This window comes from Thalia democratica, chromosome 8, assembly GCF_965202585.1.
Source record: "Thalia democratica chromosome 8, ktThaDemo2.hap1.1, whole genome shotgun sequence".
In the NCBI taxonomy this organism is placed as follows: domain Eukaryota; kingdom Metazoa; phylum Chordata; class Thaliacea; order Salpida; family Salpidae; genus Thalia; species Thalia democratica.
The window spans coordinates 12,877,952-12,904,296 of NC_139172.1; the positions used below are offsets into that span (position 1 = coordinate 12,877,952).

The following is a 26,345-nucleotide window of genomic DNA, read 5'->3' on the forward strand; positions in this document are numbered from 1 at the left end:
TTTTTAGTGATTTCTAGTTATTTGGGCTTTTAGTTCGGCCTCCCCAACAAGGATCCTATTGTTGCCTCTGACTTTGACCGGCTATATCTCAAAAATTATTTTGAATTTATAAAATCTGTAAAAAGCATCTTGTAGCTTAGTAAAAACTATATAAAATAAGATCAAATATTAAAAAAAGGTGTTCACCCCCCTATGCCCTTAATTGTCAAAGAAGAAATGCGTTAAGAAATAATTAAAAAGAATATTAATGAATATATAACAAAACTAAATTGTATTATAATATTAGCTGGTTCAAAGACATGATGTACAAAGGAACCTTTTGCTTATCAAGTTGTACACCACTTGGGTACTGTTTAACATCATTGTCCAGAACTAATTGATAAAAGTTAAATAGAGTAAAAACTTAGTTTGAATAAAAAAATTATATCTAAATTATAATAGCTTGTATATTAGCATATAATGTTCTCACAAATATTACTTTAATTTAAGCACAACAATAATTAAAAAGTTTGAATTAAACAACAAAATTTTAAAATCAATTTGCAATTTTAGTTAATAATTTAAAATAGTTGTTCATGAAATAATTAAAATTGACCTGTTTTAAAACATGAAAACTCCCCTCCATGAGAGCAAGGGGCGGAAAACTAAGAGAATTGGAGGGGGATTTGAAGATGACAAATTAGAAATTCCTAACTATAAAAACACTGGGAAAGAGTGTATGTGCATTGATGACTGTGGTGGTGCACCTACTTGTGAACTTCTTCCAAAAGGTTTTTTTTAATGTATTTTTCAAAATATTTGTGTCTGTTTATTATAAAAAAATGAGACTTCTTTAATCATTTAGTTTAGTTTTATAGCAAACTAGTATTGTGAAAAATATTGTAATATTATTTTTTACTTAACTTATTTATACAGGGTTCCTTATAAATTTTCAAAGTAATCCAGTCTCAAAGACCAAAAAATCTGTTTAAAGATTTTGATATAAAATCTATTTGCTAAAAGGCCCTGATTTTTATTAATAAAATTTTTATTAAACTATTTATATCTATCTATATAATATGTCATTAAACATATTTTTCTTATTCTTGTTGATAAATTATGTAGTTTTATTAAGTTTATTGTAGCTATTATTATAAACAGTGTTTTTATATTAAATTTATTAACCTGAAAATTGGTGTTTGCGCTAATTTTATTTTACTTATCTACTGTGCACAAATTTTTAAGACTTAGAGTACCACTGACTTAAGCCAATGTTCATCTTTCAATTACTTTTAGTAGCAGTTTTTTAGTTGATATTATTGTACTTTCTTCTTCATTTATTCCAGTTTACTTTTATAAGTTTGTTTTTACTCAGTTTTTGCAAACATTTTTTTACTTGTGTTTGAGTAAATATATAATAACAGAATGAAAAGCCTTTGCTACAAACATTGGTAAACTATGTGTAGAAGCAGCAAACTAGTACATCAGTATAATAAAAACAGGCCTAATCAACATTTTATTTTTTAAAAGTTATAAATTAAAAATTAAGTTTAGTGCAATCTGTTGTACTGGAAATATAAACTAAGTATAATGAAGAGTCAATTAAAAAGTCAAATAAATGCTTAATTTTTTTTTTAACTGAGTTATTGATTTATAGATATATTTATAAGACTATGTTTTACTCTACTAACTCATGAGACTAATGAGCCCACCAGCTATAATAAATATCTAAATCAAATAAAATTCTGTTTGAATAAGACTTTTATTATAACCAGTTATCTCATTAATCTTATCAGTTGAGTGAATTATTGTATTGTAAATAATTTTGTAATTTTTCACCTTGGAATAAGTTAAGGGCATAGGCGGGGGTAAACACCCTTTTTTGGTTTTTGATCTTAATTTATATAGTTTTTACTAAGCTACAAGATGCTTTTTACAGATTTAAAAAATTCAAAATAATTTTTGAGATATAGCCGGTCAAAGTCGGAGCCAACAATAGGTTCCTTATGAGAGGCCCAAACTAAAACGGCAAATAACTAGAAATCACTAAAAATCTATCTCCTCCTACGTTTTTTGAGATAACTACCTCAAATTTTCAGGAAATGTTCCTTGCAGTATTTAGAAAATTCTGTCGGAAGGAATTTAAAAAAAATTATTTAAAAAAAATTTTATAATAAAAAAACAAAAAAAAAACTGTTTTTTTTGTTTATTTTTTATATAATTTTTTTATTTTTAATTTTTTTAAAAATTCCTTCCGACAGAATTTTCTAAATATATCAAGGAACACTTCCTAAAAGTTTGAGGTAGTTATCTCAAAAAACGTAGGAGAAGATAGATTTTTAGTGAAATAGTCTATTTTTGCCGTTTTAGTTTGCGCCTCCCATAAGGAACCTATTGTCGGCTCCGACTTTGACCGGCTATATCTTAAAAATTACTTTGAATTTTTTAAATCTGTAAAAAGCATCTTGTAGCTTAGTAAAAACTATATAAAATAAGATAAAAAACCAAAAAAGGGTGTTTACCCCCCCTATGCCCTTAAGATCTTTGATTGTTACTCTAACTAAATTAAGAGTATACAAAATAAATAGTTCTTTGACAAATATAATATTATGTTTGAATTGATAAAAACTATCTTTAAAAATAGTATCCTCTATAAAAATTTGAGTAAAAAAGTCTATAAATGATAAAAAAGAGACATAATTGTTAATAAGTTCTACCATTTTAAGAGCTAATACAAGTTTGCTAAAAATAGTTTTTACCAGCCAGTTCATAATTGATTTAACTTGAAAAAAAATTAATTACATAAAGTTGAAGAATACTTATATCTTTGTTATAGGAAGGTTTTTAAACAGATATATATATCATTTGCAACTTAGTATATAGAGATTACTCATTTTTTATTCTAATTCACAAAGCTTTTAAAAACTATACGAGTTTCATTGTCAACAGGTAAATGAAAATGAATTTGAAAGTTTTTTTCTTTTTAATATCTTTTTAATTGCACATGCTGTCAAAGCTATGACATAGTTAAAAACTATAAAGTTTTGAAACTATTTAAACAAAGCAAACTCTACAGCCTGGAATTAGTATTCATTGAGGAAGAACAACCTAGGTTAAATACGCAAATAGCATTAAATGGAAAAGTAAAATTATTAACAATTTATTAATTAACATATCTTTACTTTACTTTTATTTGCTAAGCTCTAAAGTTTGTATTTATTTGAATTTATTCATGGGTCATAATTTAAATTTATTTTTTAAACTGTTTCACTAACCAAATTAAAAAAAAAAACATTTACCACTTGACAATGGAACTCGTATAGTTTTGAAAAGCTTTGTGAAAAAAAAAGAGTAATCTCTGTATACTAAGTTGCAAATGATATTGAAACACTTATATCTTTAATCCTAAACAATATTAAATGACTTTTAAAGGTTAAAAAATTATTTACTAAGTAACCTTACAGTGATCACTTTATATATTTTTTAAATTCACTATGTTTTTATACATTATAGAACAAAATGAAAAGTCATTAACTATATGAAAGTTTTTTATATACTTAAAATAATTTTAAAACATGTTTTAACTTTTAAACTCCATCCAAATCACAATTTAAAAAATAATGATCCCTTTAAGCAGGGTAATCATAATCTTTGAAAAACCTAAAATTTGACTATTTAGGCAAAACAACAAGGAAAATCTAAAGTTTGAGAAAATTTGAAAAAGCCTGGAACTTAAAACAGGTTTTATATGTAAAATAATGATATATATATATATTAGATACAAAAAATCTGTCTGTCATATACTAAGTATATGAAAAGTAGTTTTTATTGTAACATTACAAATTTTATTTATTATAAAACACATTCAAAATAGCATTACAGTATCCTTTTCGTATTTCTAAACAAAAGTTTTTGCCTTAAGTTTGATTTTATACTAAAAATGAACAACAAGTTTGTAATTTTAAAAAACCTAGAAGAATATCAGAAAATCTATGGCAACCCTGCTTTAAGTAAAATTAGTGTTGTATTGATTTCTGGATTTTTTTTTATTACTTTCTTTAATTTTTTTAAGCTTTAAACTTTAATTATATAACTTTTAACTCATAACTTTAGTATAAGTATACTTAAATACACAAATAAATTTTGTCACAGACAGTTATAAATATTATTGAAAAATAGTCCAGCACTGTTAAAAAAAATTAATCCAGAGAAAAAAATTGTTTTTTTTTATGACTTACTCAATTTTATTATAGAATTCTATTGTTTTTATGTATAATTGTTTATTGAGTGAAATCTAGTGTAGTAGAAACGTTGTTTAAGATATATTTTATTTCATATAATTGAAATTTTACTAACAAATATAGCAATGATAAGCGTTTTTTATTAAAACATTTCTACCTTGACTTTGAGAATAGATTAATTTAATTCAAACAATTCTGCAGCAAAATGCTACAAAGTGATCAGAATAGATGATTATGGAGATGTATATGAAAGAGCAGGATGTTTAAACTCTGAACATACTCATTTACAGCAATGCTATGTAAGTCATACTGAAATTTATATTTAAAAATTATTTAAAACTACAAAATATCAAAAATGAAGTTCAGTAGTTCATACCACTAGTTCTATAGTTTATTCAACGATAAAAAACGCTCAAAGTATTTGGTCCTAGGACCTGGTGCACAAAGAACCTTTTTGTTATCGAGTCGTACACCACAGATACCTTTTAAATGTCTTGTCCAGGACAAGTGTAATTTAAATAAAAATTGTGTAATATAAATTAAACTAAAGTGTAATTTAAATTAGTTAAATTAATTCATATTCAAGTATAAAGTAATACTTAAAGAAATAAAAGCAAAACTAAATTGCGATGAATTGTTCTGATATTTGTTAAAAGGAATATAAAAAAGCTTAATTATATTGATAATAACTTTATTACTCTTTACCCTTAAGCTTAACTTTAATTTTAAGATTAGAAGTTAAAAAAAGTAAAAAGTTAAATTAAAAGAAAAGTTTTATTTTTTTTTGTGACAAAATAACTAACAATCTTCTTTTTGTTCATGATTTTTTTGTAAATGTTAAGTAAAACTTTTTATCCTACAATTAGAATTAAATAGTTCTCATAGTGTCTTTATTTTTAATTATTTTTTAGTTATTACATGTTTATATACTACAAATAAAGCTAGCTTTTTATATTTTTAACTGGATAGCTAAATATTTTACTGACTTTTAATAAATACCTTACAATTATTTTTTAGTTTAAGTATTAATTGTATTTGATTTAACAAAAGTTAAGCTTTATATTTCTGATTGACTAAGTTTACTTTTGGTGTCAAAATTTACTACCATATTTTTACTAAATTAAGGAGTTTCGAAAAGGATTATAAAATATTTTTTTGGAATTATTTTACTATTGAAAAAAAAAAGCTTATAAAAGCAAACTAACCTTTTTAAATGAATATTTAAGATTTTTTGAAACTTTTGTGACATTCATATTTAAAGCCTTGTTTTAAATAAAAAATCAATGTTTGAAAATTCATAAAAATATGTAAATAGAAGTCAGCTTAAAAATGTAATGTTAGTTTTTCCTTAAAAATATATTCAAGTTAATTTCAGTGTGATTCTTCAGTTTAATTGTCTGTAGAATTTTACAGTTTTTAAATATATATATCTTAAATTGTTGATAATCTTTAAATGTTGTAGAAAAATATCGGTTGGATATCAGTTTTTTTTTTCTAAAATACATTGTTTTTTGTTTAGTAAGAAGTTTCATATCAATAGTGAGTCAACTTTAAATAAAATACGTTCTTTGAAGTACAAAATTAAGTTAGTTTCCTACTATAGTTATAAATTTAATAAAGTTAATAAAAGTAAATTAAGTAAATGTGAATAAATAATTAGAAGTTATAATCTTGGCTGAGTAAAATAAACAAGCATGTGTTTATGTATATGCTTATATACAAATGTTTTTAAAATTTAAATATCACAGTTGTTTTACCTGCAAAAATTATATAAGCTAGTAATATCTCAATAAAACTTCTAAACTTTTTCATTTTATTGGTTTTTCTTTTCGAACCAAGTTTTGGAACCTTTTTGTAGAATAATTATTTTTGATGGTTAATTTTTAGCTTAAATTTTCAAAATACCACAGGGTAATCCAAGCTTTGGAGAACCAACTTCATTCGGCTGTTGTGACAATACTACTATGTGTAACAAGTATCTTAATTTAGATTTACCTCAGGCTGAGTTGACACCAAGTGAAATTGAGTTTAATGGTTAGTACATAAAATAGTCAGTAGTTTTACGATAAAGCTTGAGTTTTTTTTCTGCTAATTTTAACTATCATAATTAAACTACGTAAATTTGAAATGTGCCATCTAGCCTAACTTAAATATCAGTTTATTGAAATTTAGCTTTTTTTTTAATGCCATAAAAATTTTGAGAGTTATATAAGTTAAATTTTTTCTGAATAGTTACACATTTTTTACCTATACATAATAAACAAACCTTTTTTAAATTGATATAAACTAAAGTAAAAAAAAATAGTTAAATACATTTTTGAAATTTAACTGTAGTTTAAAAGTTTTGATTTTCAGATAGTTTTAAGTACTTTAATCAAATAATTATTAAAAAGAAGTGCAAGAAATTTAATAGTTAAAGACAATATTAATTTTGACTTCAAAACTTATAATCTTTTTTATTAATAGAACCTGTTAAGTTGTAGTTTTATTTAAAAAAATTAAGGCTAGACTTAAAATATAAAAATATAGATGAAGTTGTGTAAAATGATATTTAGTAAAAGTTTTTTGGTATAGCATTTGTTAGTGTTCAATATTTTAAGTTAACATAATAACAGTTTAAGAGTTTTGTATAAAAAACAGCAGTAATCTGTTTTGAGAATTACAGGGTTGCCACAAGGTCAGGAAAATCAGGAAAAGTCAGTAAATATTAAGAAAATGACAAAAGTGCTGAAAAAATGGGAGTTTTTGAAAAAATGTAAGGAAATTCAATAAATTTCACAAAATTAAAAAAAAACGTTAGATTTTGTTTGTTTAAATTTACAAAATTCCTTATTTTTCAAAGCCTCCAAATGGTGAAAAATCAATTGAAAATCTTCTAAAGTCAGACTAAAATTGCGAAATTTTCCTAGGAATTTACAAAATTATTTATTTTTCAATGCCTTCTTCTGGTAAAAATTAGTAAAATGTCCAATAGAAAACTGCAAAGTTTTTCTATTAATATACTGAACAACTACCCTACTTGAGCAAGCAATTTTTGTATGCTTTTTGGTATTGATGATCTGTGGCAAGGACACTTCCATAGTGAAATTGTGATATATACACAAAAGTATATTTTGCGGAATTGTAGAATCAAAGTGTTTTTAAGTAAATGATTAAGTTCTTTATAATTAATTTAAGCACTAAGTTTGATGTTTTATGTAACAAATATATGTGTATAATTTGCCTCTTTATATATTTTTAAAAGTTGTTTAAATTTGAAAAATAAGTTATAAGAGAGGTATATATGCCATGGTTAAAATTTCTTATTTATGATTTTTTGTAGAATAACTGATGTTTTTAAAATAAAGAAGAGTAGATTTATTTGTTACAAATTTTATACTAAATGATAAGAGTAAATATAAGATTGAAAGCTTTATATAGTTTCAAGTGTTTTATTATGTATTTTAAAACAAGTATAAATTAAGAGTTTGATTTAGAAAAATGCAGAAAATTTTAATAAAAAGTCAGGAAATTTTACTCAGCTTGATCTGTGGCAACCTTGGAATTATATACAGTGACCTCTCGCAAATCTACGCACTCGTTTGGTTACATACTCTTGTTTAATTGCGCATTCGAGAATTCTCATTAATTACAAAAACATTATTTGAAAAATCTTTAATATTGTAAATTTGATGCAAAATCAGCAAAAATTCTCTGAAAAGTACATGATATGAATATCATATATGTGTAGATTCGCGAAAGGTGACTGTAGTATATTTTAGTTTCGTTTTGTCATATTTACTTTTTGTTTATATGTTAGTCGAAATGTTTATAATTTATAGTAGGGTAATCGAATAGGTAGGAACTAAATCTCGATAATAGAGTCAAAATTAAAAATTAAGTATTAGATTTTCTCAAACTAATTAAGTTTAATTAAAGAATACATGATCTTAATATTTTTAAAGCAATTATAACACTATTTTATATTTATTCTTGCAAGACTTTATTATGCAAACTAAGTTTCGGTCAAAGACCTCGTCTTAAATATAATACATAAGCGAAAAGAAAATATATAAGCTAACATTCTGGGTCAGTATAGAGATTGTTTTCAAAAAATAAAATTTCAATTTTTAGATTCATGTTGCTTAATTACATTGTTGCCCAGAAACCTGGAATCCTAAAAAAACCATAATTTGACAATTTAGGCTAAAATAACCTAATATTGAATAAAACTCACTCAAAACCTGGAATTTCAAACAGTTTTTACATGCTAAGTAATGAAATTTTGATTTCGCACAAAAATCTATCATAAAGATGTTTTTTTTTGTTGTCATCAATATCTTTTTGTTGAAATTAAATTTAAAGTAGCTTAGCAGTTTCTTTTCCAATGTTTTTATACTATTTAAGACTATTTTTACGTTATACTTAATTTTATACTAAAAAACTTAAAAAGTCGTAATTTCAAAAATCTGGAAGAAATTTATCAAAAATCTTTGGCAACCCTGTAATTAGTTATTAATTTTATTTTGTGGTTTATTTTTTAATATATAGTTACAAAGCTAGTTGGAAAATTAGGTAGAATTATCCTTTTTCAAATCTACTTGTCTACATATAAGTATTAGCAAAATAAGTTCCATAGAGTTTTTTTCTTATTAAAATGAGTCACGATATTTAGGATGCCTTAAATCTAATGACGCATTTGCTGTCATCGTATCCTTTTGCGCTAATTCTGACTATACCGTGTTTTTTTGATTTCAATTTGTAAGTGACTTATTCAAATAACTGTTGATTCGTTATTTGTTTTCAAAAATGTTTTTCAAATCTGACTTCTTTGCTTATTTGTTTACATGCCTATAATGATTTTTTTATACATTAATGTATTTTTTTATTTTAAGCTCTTTTAAATGCTAAAATTACAAACATTTAGAACAAGTATAATGGTTTGAAAGTTTTATCAGTTCAGTTATTATTCTTAACATGCTAAGAATATACACCGAGTTTGTGCCGAGAATTACCTGGATAATAGGTTCAAAATTCTATCCCGAGCTAGAAACATCTACCATCTATCAGTTCTAGAATCTTTGTTTATTAGAACTCACGAGCCAAAAATTTGCAAATAAAGTGATAATTACAATTTAAAACTTTATAAATAGCGTGTTTTTAGTAGTATTATTGTTGTCGTTTTTGTCGTATTTTGTAATGTGCTTTTTATTTAATTTAGTTTCAGGTAAAAATTTCTACTATTTTAAATGTTTTTGTTTTAGCAATTTTGTCTTATAAATTACTTCAAATTCGCTTATTATAACTTATTTCTATTTTAAACTTTTTTTAAACAGACTTTTATACTTTATGACGTAACTATTTTTAGCTAGACTTTTCAAATTCATTGTATATAACTAAAATACACTACAATATTAATTGTTTTTAGCAATATTACTCTGATGATGCGCTAAACGAAATTAATTAATAAACTTTTTTCTAAAATGAGTGAGTTATGTTTAAATTTTATAGTTAAAACCAGTACCAAAACCAAACTATTCATAAATTTAAAGTATAAGCTTCTTTAGGTGCGTACATTATCGATTTCCCTACTGTACTTTAATTTTTAAACATTTTTGGTGCCTGTAAACTTTTTTTCATATGTAGATTAGGATTTTTATCATTTTCATATTTGCCCAATTGGTAGAAATTAAAAAAGAAGCTTCTTTTAATTAGATGTCGCCCCTTTACAGGTTAATTAAATATTTATTGTTTGCCCTTTACTAGTTATTGTCCCTAACAGCCAATATCGCCCAAGAGGCAACATTGCCCACTTTTAGAAACCCTGGAGTAGATAATCCATATATGTTTTACAAAAGATTTAGTATAAATAAAATAAGCTTTTTAATGAGAAATTATGAGTTGTTATTGGCAATTTTTTTACTATAAATTCATAAAAAAAGAAAAGTTTACTATCTTATCAGTGTTATACTTTGTGTTGTTTTTCTGATCATTTAAGATTAAATTTTTTTTTAAGTATTAATAAGTTGATTATAAATTTAATTGTCAATTGTACCTTCACTTACAATGATTTTTTTTAGAAGATCAAAGAGATGTAATAATAGAAGGTGGAATAGTATTGGGATTCTTTTTTTTACTAGTAGTTGCAATTGTTTTTGCTTATCAATTCAAGTAAGTTTTATAAGTATGTTTTATAAATTTCTATACATAAACTCATATTGATAGAAAGTAAACGTTTTAGAAAAAAAAAATATTATACTACAGTAGGTTTGAGATTAAGTAATTGTAGATTTAAAAACTTTATAGTAAATTTTGGAGAAATAGTTTTAATTCTCAGTTTATTTCTTTAAATTATTTACTTAATTTTGATTTTTTTGTAATGTTGTTGAGGCATCTTCATTGTTGACTCAAGAGTATTTGTCTAAATATGTAGTGGTAATTCAAGTGTAATTTTTGATTAATTATGTGGTTTTATCGTTGTTTTTCTGTTAATAGTATGACTTTTCTTGCTAAAGATTGAAAAGAGAAGAAAAAGATCGTAGAAAACAAATAGAAAATGAAAACAGAAATGCAAGTTGTCTTATTCTTACTAATACAAATAAGAAGGGAAAGAAATTTACTCCGTATAAAATAGGTTGTGATAAGATTTAAAGAACTAGCTAAGGGTGTTGATAATTATTTTAATAAAAAAATTGATAAAAAGATATAAGAAATAAAACTGAAAAACTAATCTATATCATTTTTTGTACTGAAAATAAAAACAATCTTTAAATAATTTGATTACCAAACTCCTTGTTGCAAAACAAATTAATGTTTTTATTACTTTTTAGTTAAAAATTTCAATTAAGTTAAATTTTCTTTAACAGAAATTTTATGTAAATGTTATTTGAGATCTGTTTGTTTTATACTAAACAAGTTAGTTAAATGTTGTACTTTTTAATACACAATGTTCTGAAAAGAAAAACGATTAATAATACTAATACCTTTTGTTACTATTTTATATTTTTTTCTCTCGAAGTGTAGTTGGTTTTTTTTGCATCAACTTAATTGAAATCTGCTTCTATAAGTTTTGTAAAAGTTATTTTCGTCTAACTGTAATTTTAGCCTCATATGTTTAATCAAACAGATATTGAAACAAGTTCTGGTTGGCCACTTACTTCTTCAGGTTCTGGTTTTCCCTTACTTATGCAACGAACGATAGCGAATCAAATAAAAGTTTTGCATGAAATAGGCAGTGGAAGATACGGAACTGTTAGTTAAGTAAAATTTTTTTTTACAATCAAATAGTATAAAGATATTTACCACTCACTTGCTTAACATAGCATTAATTTTTCTTTTAGCTTCATAGTTCTTATATTTATACAACTCACAGGTTTTGTAGTAACATTTTTATAACAAAATTTTTCTTTATTTATATAATACACACGCTTCTTATTTATTTTTTTGGTTTTGAAATTATTTTTAGCTGATATTTATACCAGTCATATACAACTTACCCCTCTGCATGTTACTTATGTATTTTTACATGTATTTTTTGTTCTGTGTCTGCATGAATTTCAGGGCTCGTGCGCGTCAGGCTAAGTCAGGCTTAATCAGTTTTTTTGAAAAAGGTTGAAAAACGTCAGGCTAAATCAGTTTTTTTATTAAAAAATTTGAGAATCCCAGTTTTTCTCAGTTCAAATGCTTGAAAATTTTTGATTAAAAAAAATTGAGAAATCTTTTTAAGATCAAATTGAAATGTGAATTTATTTCTAAATAAAGATTTATTTATTAATTCTGTTCTTTTGTTGATGTAATTTGTATTAAAGTTGAGTATCACTAAGGCTTCCGTAAGCACAGCCTGCATTTACTGTTTCTTGTTTAGTTATTTCGTTAGTTGTTTGGTTTGTTGTTCCTGGTTTAGGAACCAGAACAACTAATAAAATAACTAAACCAGGAACAGTAATTACAGGCTGTGCTTAAAAGAAGCCTTAGTGATACTCGAATCTAATACAAATTGCATCAACAAAAGAATAAAATTAATAGAAAATTAATAAACTGGAAAGAATATAAAATTTAAACAAATAAAAAATACTAGTTTAAAGTGGTTTCTGTTTTTTTCATCGATTTTAGAGTTTTATTGATACTTAATTTAAATAAAATTTTTTACATATTTTTTAGTTAAACTGTTACTTATTTAAAAGTTTAAAAACAAAAAAAAAGAATATTTGGTAAGTTAATACATCAAGCTATCTAAAAAAAATTTCAATTGAATATCAAATAATTTATTTTTTAAGTACTTTAACATTCTAAATTTTTAGTTAAAAAAAAAAAACTTTGTAAAAGTTATTAAAAATCAAAAATTATTTTTTTAAGTTTTAGATGTTTGTTTAAGTATATGCTTTCGTCAATTACCCTTCGTACTAAACAAGTATTAGATCAGTAGGATTCTTTTATTTGTTTTATTTTTTGTTTATTTAATTTCAATCAAATTAAAATTTACGTTAAGTCTTAGCACTTGTTATATAACTTAATACCTGAATTATGTGCGTTGTTGCTATTTGATTTAAATTGAGCCATAAACAGCTTTAGTGCTAGGTTTGATTATATGAAGTTTAAACTTTAGAAAAATAAAAGTTTACATTTAACTAGTAAAAAATAACTTAAAGATTGTATCTGTAATTAAATATACCTTTAAGCTACTAAATAAACTAAAAATATTCATAAATGTTGAAAAAGTCTCATAAAGTATAATTTAAATACAAACATAATAGAACTGTATAAATAAAAAAAGAAACAACGAACAGTTTTTTTATTACAAGAGCTTTTTATCTTTAAATAGCTTTTACAGCGCTTATATATTTTGATTTTACTGCTTAATAATAAGTTGATCATTTTTTATGTTTAAGATTTAAAAAATTATAGTAGTGAGCTAGTTTTTTTATGACATTTAAAGTAGAACAATAACTGAGATATATAATATAGAAATTGAGATGTCAAGTAAGAATAATAAAATTTAGACATCAGTTACAGACTTTTTGGCGCCACTAAAATATTTGATACTACCTGTTCAAATTTGAACTGATTGTTTTGAAAGAAATATTGTTTTCATGCTTTTCAAAAGATAAAAGTATTGAAAAAAAAACTAAATACATATAGGCTATTTTATTTCAAAATAAAATAGCTGAAATTTATGGAAGCCTTAAGTTAGCTTTTAGTTTATTAAGCTGGTTTCTATTTATTAAACTGATTTAATAGAAAACGAAATAAAGTTTAAAGCGGCGCCAATACTTGAAATAAAACTGGTGAGCTGACAAGTTTCGGTTTTGTTTATTATATTTTAATTGATTTTTAAAAGCTGTAAATGCCTCTACAGATTTTAGCTTTAATTTTTTAATTTCTGAAACTAAATTGTTTAAACTTTAGTTTAATTGACATGAGCTTATTTGAAATGTTAGTACTTAGTTTTGTATTAAAATATTATATATTTTTTAAGCATAGATAAAACTTTAGTCTTATATTAGTCAATAATTTGTATTATTTACTCAAATATATATTTAAACATAAATTAGATTTTAAGTATATCATTAATTTAAAGTATTACTGATATGTTTTCTGAAATAACGTAAGGCTTTTTTTTTAAATATGATATTTAATACTTGTTTGTATTTATCAAAATATTTTATTAATGTAAGATCTACTATTGTTTTTTGATAAAGTTTTATAGTTCGATAAGTCAGATTTAAAGAAGATATTTTAATATAAAATATATAATTCACCAAAAATTTAACTTTAAATAAAAACCAGTTTGCATAACAAATATTTTTTTTTATGAAACTTAAACTAAGCTAAAAGCCATGATTTGTTAAAGATTTTACATATACTTGCTATATATAATGTATATATGGTTTTTTCTGTATAGGCTGATCAAATTTTTATATAATACTTGTGTTTACTTTAGAATTACTTTCATAAGTTCAGTTGTACAGTTTTAACAATCTTAATATTGGAAATTTTTATTTGTGATTTAATACTAACTATTGAACTAGAAATATTATTATATATAACCTTTACATTTCACAAATCTAGTTTGTAATACTTAGTTGAGATAATTTTTTAAATTACATAAATGAACTTTTTTTAGAAGAGCACTGGCGAAAAAGTTTATTCTACTTTGGTCGTCTTTTATTGTAAAATTTGAAATAAACTGAGTATGAATAACAAATAGCTTTTTGTATATACTGTTATTGTCATAAATAGGTAATAGTTTATACCGCTTTGTACCAATATTATATATTAATCAATTAGCTATATAATAACCTTTAAAATTTTTATTGTTTGTTTAAAAATCGGAACATACATTTTTCTAATATTTGCTAAGTACGTTGTAAAGATTACTGATAAAAGATAACAAATTATAGCAAATTTAGGTATAAAAATACTAGTTATAAACTGTTCAACTTATGGTCACTAATTTTATCTTTTTTTAACTATTTAAGTATACGCGCTATTTGTGCTTGATTCTTTCTGTAAAAAGTTCAAAACAATAATTTAACTTAGGTAATGTTAGGGTCATGGAGAGAAGAGTATGTGGCTGTAAAAGTTTTTAATTCTACAAATGAGGATAGTTGGCAAAGAGAAACTGAAATTTACCAAACTGTATTACTGAGACACGATAACATACTTGGTTTGTTAGCTTTTTTTTTGACATATACTTAATAACCCTTACTTGTAGTATTAAGTTCAAATTTAGTGATATTTTTTGCAAATGCTTTAAAGAATTGTTATCGATACTTATGTTTTACGGTTACACAAGTAAATATTTTTTAAGCCAATGTATAAAAATAATAAATGAAATTTAGTACTCGTTTTATTGCTTTGAATTTGTTTATTATAAGGTATTAATTAAAATTAACTTTTTTCGCTTGTAAATATTAGCTAAACCTTATCTTTGACGATATACATTTGTAACAATAATAAATAGATTATGTACAGTAGACTACCGCTTAAGTACGCACTTTTTTTGGTACGCACCCCGCCTTAAGTACGCACTTATCCAGAAACACAAAATGAATTTCTAAATTTTTTATATATTTTTTTATAATTTTTTTCACTCTCACAACTTTTAAACTAGGGTGAGTAATCCTGAGTAGTCTAAGTGGCCTGAGATTGTGACAGTCCTGTTATTAAATGTTAATAAACTAAATAATTACTTAGTAGTTGCAGAAAAGTGAAAAGAATAATGATATTTGAGCTGTAATGCTATAAAATACATAAATCTAGATGACAAAGTTAAAAAAACCTACAAATACAACATAGTTCAGTCATAATTTAATTTAAATGTACACACATTGATGTTTTAAAATTGTTTGGTAAACACAATGTAGTTTGGTACTTTCCCTCTAACAAAACAAAATATGGAAAATATGGCTTAATATTCTTTGTTATATCGTTGACTGACATTGACTTTCTTTATTAAATGTACGTATTAGTTATGTAGAAACTTTAAAAAAAAAAAATCATTTTAAATCTATTACCAAAAATTTCAGATTAGAATTATGTATTAAACTTTATTTAAAATAAAAAGACTTGTTTGTTTGGCTCAATTATTTGGTGGCTAGTTGTAAGAAAGAAAACACATAATTAAATTTCATATTATACTATGTCATCAAAAAGTACGTACTACCCGTGCTAAGTACGCACTTTTTGGTCGGGTTCAATTTACGTACTTAAGCGGTAGTCTTCTGTATTTAAATAATTATCAAAGCAAAATCAAGTTTATTAGATTATCTGTACAAATAAATATAACACAACCATGACATACAAGCATAAATCAATTAGTCTAAGTTAGCCCATTTCGAAAATGCTAGTGTAAAGGTGTTTTGTGTTTTGTTTTATTTGTTCTTAATTAATTTTTATTTTGAGGGGAAAACGTTTTGTTGTAGTATGTCACATATTTAAGACCTAAAATTAATAATGAAACTTTTTCTTCATCAAAAACAAAAAGGAAAAACTACGTTTCGATAACAAACATACTTTTTATTGCTTTATGATTTAATTTTATTCACAATCAGTATGTTAATTTTTTAAAACAAAAAAGCCTAACATTTATTTGCAGATATTCTTTATTTAACTTTTATCAACAACAGGATTCATTGCAGCAGATATTTGTGGGGTTAAGAGTGTTACAAAAATGTACTTAATCACGGAGTATCATTCGAATGGAAGTTTACACGATTATCTAACGAATTGTCTTGTAAATATTCCTTGTATGTTTAAGCTTGTCCATACTGCTGCTTGTGGTTAGTTGAAAATTTTTACATTTATGTTGAAATAAGTTTTATATTTTTAGTTTAAAATAAGATAAAAACTTTTACCAACTATTATTGCTCTTATAACATATTAAAACTGGTTAAAAATATTGTACAGCGAATTAATTAAATAGTTGTTATTAGAAACAAGGTTATAGTTTTATACCTTTCTTTTACTATCTTAAATTTATAAAACTAAAAGTATACAAAACATTGGAAAATATGTTGGTGATTAAGTTCTTTTATGCTGTAAAAGTTTTATAGATATATAAAAATTACAAACTTGTTTGATTAAGTAGTTTAGTGGAAAAAAAAAGAAACATTGTTTAGTTATAGTATTAAGTTCGTTAAGGTTATGCTTATGAGTAAAAGTACTTTGTGGACGCTGGCATGCTGTAGCAACGAAAAAATGATAGAATAGTTTTATTTTATAGCTGTATTTTTTAGGTTTTATTAGTAATCTACCGAATCCGAATCCAGATCCTAAATTTTAATAAAAATCTAAATCCGACCGGATCCGAATCCAGTTTAAAAAGACTTATTTTCTGCAATCAGCTTCTTTCAGTTTTATACTTAGATTATTGTGTTTTTGCTTAAAAAAACTTTTTTATAGAAATCTTTACTGCTCATTAGCGCATTCATAATTTAAAATAAATTAATTAAGATTGTTGTTTCTTACAGTTAGAGAATTAGTTGTTTTAAAGCATTTATTGTAAAGAAGATCGCATATATGAAATTAAATTTTATTTCAAAAATTTGTGTAAATAAAAGAAAAAAACGTATAGTATTAAGATTATTATTGAAATTAAGAACTGTGGAACTATGTAAAATTGTTTTAATTACTGATTTTGTTAAAAAGAAGACAAAAAGAAAAATTTTAAAATACTAAAAATGAATTTGACCTGAAAATTTTGGCTACGAAAAGTCTAGAAAAATTAAATGAAAGTGTCTAGTACTACGTAGTTTACAATAAATTTGACTAATTATATTGTTTCAGCTGAAGAATGGCATCTTGTTAGCCACATTATTGAGCTGCTTGAAAGTTTTTACATATTAAAGCAGCAGTGTAGTAGAAACAAGTCATTTCTGTCAAGTGTATTTTCGCATGCAGAAGTACTGAATTTTATTTTTGATTTGAAATAGAATAGTCCACCAGGTGAAAGTGGTACTACAACCTTAGCAACTTTGGCAGAAAATATAGAATTAGCTTTAAAAAGAAGGTTGTATACTACAAATAACAGCTCACACATAAACCTTTATGATAACAGCTTGTTGTTAGTCACGACAGCTGTTGAACCATGGTATCGATTTTTTCCTCCTAATTTCAAACAGGAGGTTGAAGTTAGAAGTAAAAAAAAACATAGTTTTCGTTAGACTCGTCAAAGTAGTCACTTTTCTCTAGCACATCCTAATAATCTTAAAACTCAACTATCTACAAATGGTGTTCAAATAATTTTTTGTCGTTCTACTCCACGTTTAAAACAGAAACAAGTACAGTAACTCACAAAAGCGAGTAACCAGATTTAGTTTATTAAGAGATTGGGACAGAAATTAAGTTTTTTTTTCTGAAGAAGTTTTCTTTAACAAATTAAAGAAGCTGAAGTCTTATCTAGGTTGAAGTTAAACAAGAAAATATACCCTCATCTCGCCAGGTTTGTAAAGAAGTATCTTTCGGCACCTCAATCTTCTGTTTATCCTGAAAGTTTATTTTCTGAAGCTGGTAACTTGTACGAGCAAAAGCAAAGTTGATTGCTTCCAAACACTTTTATTTCTTCATCACATCTTTAAAAAGCTAGAATAGATTTTTTTGTTGCAAAATAGCGTGGAATAGTTTATTCTAACTTATGTATATAAAAGTATAATTTAAGCTTTCAAATAAAGATTAATTAAAATTTGTTATTTTAAAGTGATTTAATATTTGTTTTGTTTTTCTTTTACTTCATACGAGATACAAAATTCAAGTTCAATAGTAAAACTAGCTTGAAATCATATCTTAAAATTTAAATTGATATTTATTATAGGTAGATTTTTTTTGTCTTGTTAGTTCGACGTTTAATTTTTTTTTTGTCAGTGTTCAAAATAAATTAATATAAGAATAACATTGTGTATCTTTTTTAACAAGTACATACATGGTTAAATATTTTTACTAAACTAGTGGTATTGTAATTCTTAAGTTTTCTACGTTGGTTCTCTATTAACACTACATAGAGCTTCAAATATTTATGATCCGGATCCGGCCGGATACTAGTTTAAAAAGCAGATCCGGATCCGGCTGGATTTGAATATAAAAAAAGAACCGGATCCGGCCAGTTATGATCCGGTATATCATTAGGTTTTTTTCAGCACCAATTTTTATTTTTTTAACGAAGTATCACTATGTATATATGATTACAATTGTTCAGGATAGTTGTGAAAAGTAATTAATTGTAAAATGTACATAAAAGCTACAAAATAAAGGTAGTCACTAAACAGAGGTTAGCAAATCTTAAATTAACAATTTAAATTGCTTAAAAATACTATTTTAGGTCGGGATTTAAAAAAAGTCTTTGCGGGACATATTAGTATTGTACTAAAAAAATAAAAATAAAAAATTAAATCAAAATTCAAATCAAATAAATTAATTAAATTTTAAGTGTGGCCATGCGGCAGCAGTTTGCGAACTCTTAAACTAAATAACAAAGTAAGGTAATCACTTTCGAGCTAATATTTGTCAATCATTAAAGCATAAAAAAAAATTGAAAGGAGTTTCATATAGAGTCAGACTTAAAGATAAAAATTATTTAAAAGTACTTTAAAAGTTTTAAACTTTGTAATTTAAAAAAGATTTAATGCAAAATAACAGCAATGAGTAGTAATAAAGTTATAAAAAACACAAAAATAAGTACGCTTGACAAATTTAAAAAATAAGTAGAATATTAGTTAAGACATACTTTCTAAATTACAAATCTAACACATACCAGTTTACTTTGGTAGATACCACCTTACTTTATAGAAATTATTTTTTAAATATCTATAGCACTGTTTTTTTAATGATAAAATTTGATTTATGTATGTTATGTTGTATAAAGTGTTATGAGTTTAATTTATTTAGTTTGAAATTTGTATTAATACAATTCAAATTATTTTCTAGAGTAAATATTAAAAACTGTTTACATCAATAACATTTAAAAAAGTTTTAATAGTTTTGTTGTACGTATTTAAGTCAAATTAATTTTAAAACTTATTGTCTATCAATTTATTATTTATTATAACTTTCTTTTTATTTAGAAATTAGGCAGAATTTTTTTGTAGGACTGGCGCACCTTCATATAGAAATCACGGGTACCAAAGGTAAACCAGGAATCGCACATAGAGATGTCAAAACAAAAAACTTGTTGGTTAAAAAAGACGGGAGTTGCTGCATAGCTGATATGGGACTAGCTGTAAAATATTGCAGGTAAAGTTCTTTTCTTAAAAGTAGCTGTAGTTGTATTAATGCTAGATCAGGGATCGGCAGTTTTTTATAAGTAATGGCGCGCATTTTCTGAAAAAAAAATTGCTTGCGGGTCGCCGTAGTTTAAAAACTTATAATAAAAAAAAATAAAAAAAATCAAAGTTGAACTGAATTAATTATTAAGCACTAGTCTTTATTCTTAGTCTAATTAAGAGAACATTTGTAAGGAAATTTTATAAAAAGCTTTAATTTGCTTACGTAAGTTCTTTTTTCTTTGAAGTACACGTAGCGCGTCAGGTACATCTGCTCCTGCCGAACATAATTTGCTGACCCCTGTCTAGATGATAGTCTGATTAGAATTTATAGCTTTTATACTGTTTTAGTAGTGTTTTTTTATTTGACTTGCGTCAGAAAGCTTCTATGCAACTCAAATGTTTACAGCTAAATCAATATTAAACGGTTCAATAATAAACGGTTTGTTCAAAAAATTTAACGAAGTATATTAATTGTTATTTATTTAACTACTTTCGATTAATACTTATCAAAAACTATATCTTAGTAAATTAAAATGAAATTATACTGTAATAAATTATATTGTAGTCAGAACATTAAAAGTTTACAAAAAATGAAATGACGTAATAAAAGAGTGTAGAAAGGCCCAGTTTACATCAGCAGAAAATGTTCGGTTATCAGACTAAACGTTTTAAATTTTTATATTTTGTAATTTTATAGTTTTGTTTCCTTAAAAATTTTAAAAAGTGTAGTTTTTTTACTGTAAGTTTTTATCGTTAAATTATTTTAATTAGGTTTTGAATCTAAAAATTTTTAATAATAAGCGGTAATGTGTTTTTTAGCTTCAGCATTTAGTTAATTTTTCTACATTTGATCGTTACGTCATTTTATATTTTATTAACTTTTAAACTTTTGATTACAATATAGCTTTATATCAGTTTCACTTTAGTCTTATTTACTAGGATACAGTTTTTGATAAGTCTGGTGCGAAAGTACTTAAGTAACTAATAATGAAATATGATTTGTTATATTATTGAATAGGTTTATGCATCGGAAAAAAAGTTGTATAAATTGTTTATATTCAAAATACAGTATATTTAATTCAGCTTTATTTTATATTTCAAAAACTTATTGCGCTTGTGTAGATTTTTTTTTAAATTGAAAAACCTTAAAGCATTTGACTATAGCTAACAAAAATACCTTTTCAATTTTAGTTAAACTTTAAAAGACTACAACATAGTTTTATTAAAATGGTATTTTAAGCATAAAACTGTTATGATAAGATTAAAACTTTCTTTCACAAAATTTTTTGTTTTTGCTTATAGCTTTCGTGTTATTGTCATCCTTCAAAGAATTTAAACTTGTATTTTGAATATATTGAAACCTTTTAATTTAAAAAATACGTAAACAAACAAGACACAATTACTTATGTATATTTTTAAGTTATAATATTTATAGTTTTGCCTTGAGAAAACAAACATTAAAAGAACTATAAAAATGATTATGTTTATAAGGATTAATAAAAAGTTCTAATAAAAAAATACTTTTATGTAACACAAACGAAATGAAAATGAAAAAATGATGCTCTAAACATTAAGTAAAAAAAAAAAAAACGTTTGAAAGTTTATAGCATTTACAACTTGTGAGTAATGGGTAATTTACGGTTAGTTTTGTAATTTGAAGTGCCCTTTTAAAACAGTTCTTTAAAATTGTTTATATTAAAAATAACTGTTTTGTAATGAAACTTTTAATTATTTATAGAAATTAACTCTTTTATAAAAAATAAATTTCACTTAGTAACGTGTTCAAGATTTTTTATTAAATTAGACAAAGTTGCATAGTGTAATATTTTTTTCTTCAATCATTGTAACCCATCCATTCTGAACAAATTATTTATTAAAAAAAACAAAAGTTCAAACAGAAAAAAAAAAAAAAAAATTATTTTCTACCAGTACTATCTTATTTTTTAAGTTTGCTGATTTCTTAAGCTTTGTTATTTTGTTTTAGAATATTTTCTTATCTAATAAAATTATTTTGATAAAAGCAGATTATATTGTAATTGATGGTAATTAATTATTGTTTTAAAAAATAAAATTATACATTAATATTTATAAAATGTTTCAGACAATTACTGATTAAAGATTTATATATTTAATTTTGACATAATTTAAAATAATCTGACTCTACATTCTTTTTTATTTTTTTAAATATACTAAAGTAAACTCAAAACAAAGTAAAATAGTTTTTGAAAAGAAATTATCTAGAACAGGTAAGCTTGTTTATAAAAAAATACTCATTAAAACACTGTTATAAAAATGATTCATAAAACTAAAAAATATTTTTTGTTTGCTGTATAAGAGCTCACTAATAATGTAGCCCATTATAATGTATGTAAATAAGTTAGTTTGAAAACCGTTGTTGCATTTAAAAAAAAGTCATATATACTTGAATTGAATTTAGACAAGAAAACAAAGTAGACCTTGGCTCATCTTCAGAAGTAAGACTTGGAACTAAAAGATACATGTCACCCGAAGTTCTAACTAAAAGTTTTGATTTAGATCTATTTGATGCATATAAGCGTTCAGACGTTTATTCGTTTTCACTGGTTATGTGGGAAGTTATTAACAGAACTATGTTAGAATATGAAGGTAATTATTTACCATAGTATTTTTATTAATAAGTTTTATGAGAAAACTGTATTATTTAAAGCTATTGAGATTCAGTGTTATAAAAGTTTTATACAATTTAATAATTTTAGTTATTCTTTTTTTACACTTGTTTACTCTTTTCTACTAGTACTAAATATTACTTAGACTAAAAATCTGCTCAAAACTTCAAGATCATGAATTATTCTCCAAATATAAATTAAAGTAAATACTTTAGTATTACAAAATTATTTCTTATTTTTCAAGTATTGAAGAACTTACAGTTGTAATTTGAATTTCATAGTTGTTTTTGTTGTTGAAGCTGATGCTTATAGAGGTTTTAGTATATTTACACAGGTGGTTACTGAATTTTGATAGATTAGTAGAAAAACATCTACATTCTTACAAAGTTAAGTCTGTATATTGAAATTTAGTACGTAGTTGCATCTGTATATCTTTTTTCGTTTCTCATTACAATCTGTACCTGTAAAAACTATAAGAGACAAATTGAAGGTAATCAGTAAGATTTTTATGCATTAGTATTGACGAGAAGGGAAAAATAAACATCATAAAAGTTAAGATGACTGAAAACTTCTTCAATGTAAGACTAGCAATCTAGATCACTTTTAATCATTCTGATAAAAAAGTTATTTTTTTATTAAAGCATTCACTTTTTTTTGATACTTTTGAAAACAAAACGTATGTATTTTAAGTTAAATGTTTTCAAATAAAATTTAACAAATTAATTTTCTTCTTTTTTTTTTTTTCTGTTTACACTTTTTTTTATTAACAAATTTAGCATGAAGTTAAATATTTTACTGTACTCTTTTTATCTCTAATTAATTCAAATTTAAATTAATAATAAATAAAATTTTAATTCATTAACAAAACTTTTTTTGAATCAACGAGTCATATAAAAAGTTCAAATTAACAGTTAAAATTTTAATTTTGGTTGTTTTCGATACTACATAAAATGTTAATTTTTTTTTCTATAACTTTTTATTATTATTTGCAGTCTTTATAATTTTTCACACAATGGTATAAAAGATTTACATAAATTAATTCAAAATATAACATTGTTTAAATTTTTTGTTTCAACTAACACTTTCAAAGTTTTTGCATTGATTAGGTAAGATATGTTGCAACTTTATATATATTTATAAACTAACTGTAAAGCTATCCATTTCGTTTTTTAACTAGAAAAAGATTAACTAATGAATGAAAACAATGTGATAAAAAAGTAAATACGAAAGCATACTTTGTGAGATATTTTTTAAACAATAAGTCCTCACAGAATTCAATAAAATTGTTTTTTGATCAGTGAAGTTTTTTAGGCTTTTATGACAACTGTATTTGTTTTTATCTTGCTTAACTTTAGTTTATTTTGAATGATATCTAAAAATACTATTACAGATATTAAACTACTAATAATTTGTCAAATGTTTAGAAAGTAACCAAAATAGTTATCACTATGCTAGTTGTTAATATAAAGTTTAAATTTTTATATTGTGAATAGGTTTGGGAATAAATAAATAAAGTATTCAAAATACTTAAAGTGTTTAATTGAAATATTACAGGTAATTGAAGTCATTTATTTAAAGTAAAAATGTTATATTAGAGATTTTAGTTTTGATAAACTAAATTAACTCATTAAAAAGTGTAAGAAAAATGTTAGTAATCTTATTTACTTTTAAAAAATTATGACAGAAAACCGTAAAGTACCAGAATATAAACTTCCGTATTACGATGTAGTTGGACAAGATCCTTCGTTTGAAGAAATGAAAAAAGTTGTCGCTTTAGCACAAATCAGACCTAAAGTACTTGAAAAATATAATGACCATACAGTTAGTTTTGTTCATTCATTAAAATTACAGCCTTTAAGTTACTTTGTACTGTTCAAAGTTTAGAAGAAACTGTTTCTTTTGAAAAGCTTTCAAGTTTTACTAAAAGTTACTCTTTACACTACAAAGTCAATCACTTTGTTCAGTTTAAATTGTTGAATTTTATAATAAACCGAACCGTTTGGTTCAAGAATTTTTTAAACAAAGATTAATATTTTCTAATATGTAAAAGCATAAGGTTTGAACTAAAAGTCACTTTTTATAGAAAAACAAAAATTAAGTTACCTTTTGGATACGGTCACGTCTGTTAAAAGTTTATGATATTTATCAACAATTTTTTCATTGTCAATTTTTTTGGGAGTTTTAAAATACAAAAAATATATCTACTTTTTTGTTTTTTGAGCAAAAGATCTCAAAATTTCAGTTAATAATCTTAAAATAGTTTAAAATCTACCGTGTATTGTACTTTTAAATATACATGAATAAAATTTAAGAAAAATAAAATCAAAAAAAGTTGGTTTATAACACTTTTTTCAAGTATATTAAAAATATTCTGGTCAATAGTTAAAATATTAGTAGTTGATAAAGAGTAAAAGGTTAAAAATGATTAGTTTTAAATTAAAGGAGAATATAGGTTTTTAGATATAGATTATCGTTTGAAAGCTTTGCTTAAAACAGTTTTGTTAAAATTGTAATCCGAAAAAGTTGTTTTGTTTTGAACTTAATGTGTATAAGTATTTTTTTAATATTATACAGTATGTTAATTATATGTAGTGCTTGTTGCAAAAATACTAATATGTTTTTAGAGTTGATATAGGTTAAAATATCAACTCTTATTCTTAATACGAGTTTTGATGTTTCTTAAAATAAATAGCTTTTGTCTTCGTACTGTCAAACAATGAGGGAGTGTTGGTCGCATAGACCTGAAACCAGATTGACTATGCTTAGAGTAAGGAAAACACTTAATAACCTTCGAAATCAACTGGACACTTTTAAATACAATCAGGTTATTAATTATTTAAACTAGTTTTTTCGTTAAAATTGATAATGCAAAAGTTTGTTTTTAGATGTTATGAAATAAGTATAACTAAACATCATAATTTTTTAATAAATATAGTTTTTGCTAAAACAGTTGTTTATCATGTAAAGCTTTTTTTGACTAAATTCTAAATTGTTAGGCGCGCACTTCAAGTATGACATCATTCAACTTAATGTCAACAATTGGAACTTCAGAAAATAACAAATCGGGTACTTTTGAAAGTCTAGTTAATTCGGAATTTGTTTTGATTGGAGACGAGAAAAAACATCTTAACCCAACCCATTGAATTAATAAAATCTGTGTTTTTTTTATAAAGTCAAAATCAAAAAGTTAAAAAGATGTATTTATTTGAAAACTTAGAATAAAAAAATACTTGACTTAAATTTTAAAGGATCTTTGTTCTACGAAATTCAATATTAGTAAGTTCAAAGTACTAAAACAAAAACTTACTTGCAATTTAACCTAGAATATTGTTTTGTTTTTTATTTTTTGTCTATTTTTTTACGAATAATTTGTTAACAATTGCATTAAGAAATTGTTTGTGAAAAATTCAAAAATCTTTTAATTTTAAGTATAGTTTGTTATCGGCGGACAATGAAAGAAACACTTACTAAAACTTGTAGATAATGTAGATTGTCGTTGTTTAATAGTTTTTTATTTTCATACAGTACATAACATTAAAAGTTTATAATTCTTTTTAAATTGTGTATCTTAAGCTTTATGTGTTGCACTTTTTTGATACATATATGTACAAATCATTTGCTTTTTCTTTAAGTTTACCTCAATAAAACACATTAATTTATATACGGTGCTTATAAATTAAAACTAATGCCTTTTTTACTGTTTTTTTTTAATATTCTGAAATAAATTTAAAAATCATACTAAA

The 26,345-nt window shown here is 24.0% G+C and overlaps 1 protein-coding gene across 2 annotated transcripts; it reads left to right on the plus strand.

Moving 5' to 3' along the window:
* Nucleotides 1–430: 430 nt before the first annotated feature.
* Nucleotides 431–26,345, plus strand: LOC145841904 (activin receptor type-1-like). 2 transcript variants are annotated; one of them, XM_082949201.1, is made up of 13 exons: nucleotides 431–770; nucleotides 4,422–4,519; nucleotides 6,131–6,254; nucleotides 10,280–10,370; nucleotides 10,715–10,833; nucleotides 11,326–11,450; nucleotides 14,739–14,865; nucleotides 16,328–16,480; nucleotides 19,781–19,925; nucleotides 22,395–22,582; nucleotides 24,287–24,423; nucleotides 25,295–25,426; nucleotides 25,599–26,345. In XM_082949201.1, the coding sequence occupies exons 1-13, from the start codon at nucleotides 608–610 to the stop codon at nucleotides 25,743–25,745; spliced, it is 1,749 nt and encodes a 582-aa protein (XP_082805327.1). In that variant the 5' UTR covers nucleotides 431–607; the 3' UTR covers nucleotides 25,746–26,345. The 2 variants fall into 2 exon arrangements, with proteins under 2 accessions (XP_082805327.1, XP_082805328.1); XM_082949202.1 differs by having other exon boundaries at nucleotides 10,283–10,370.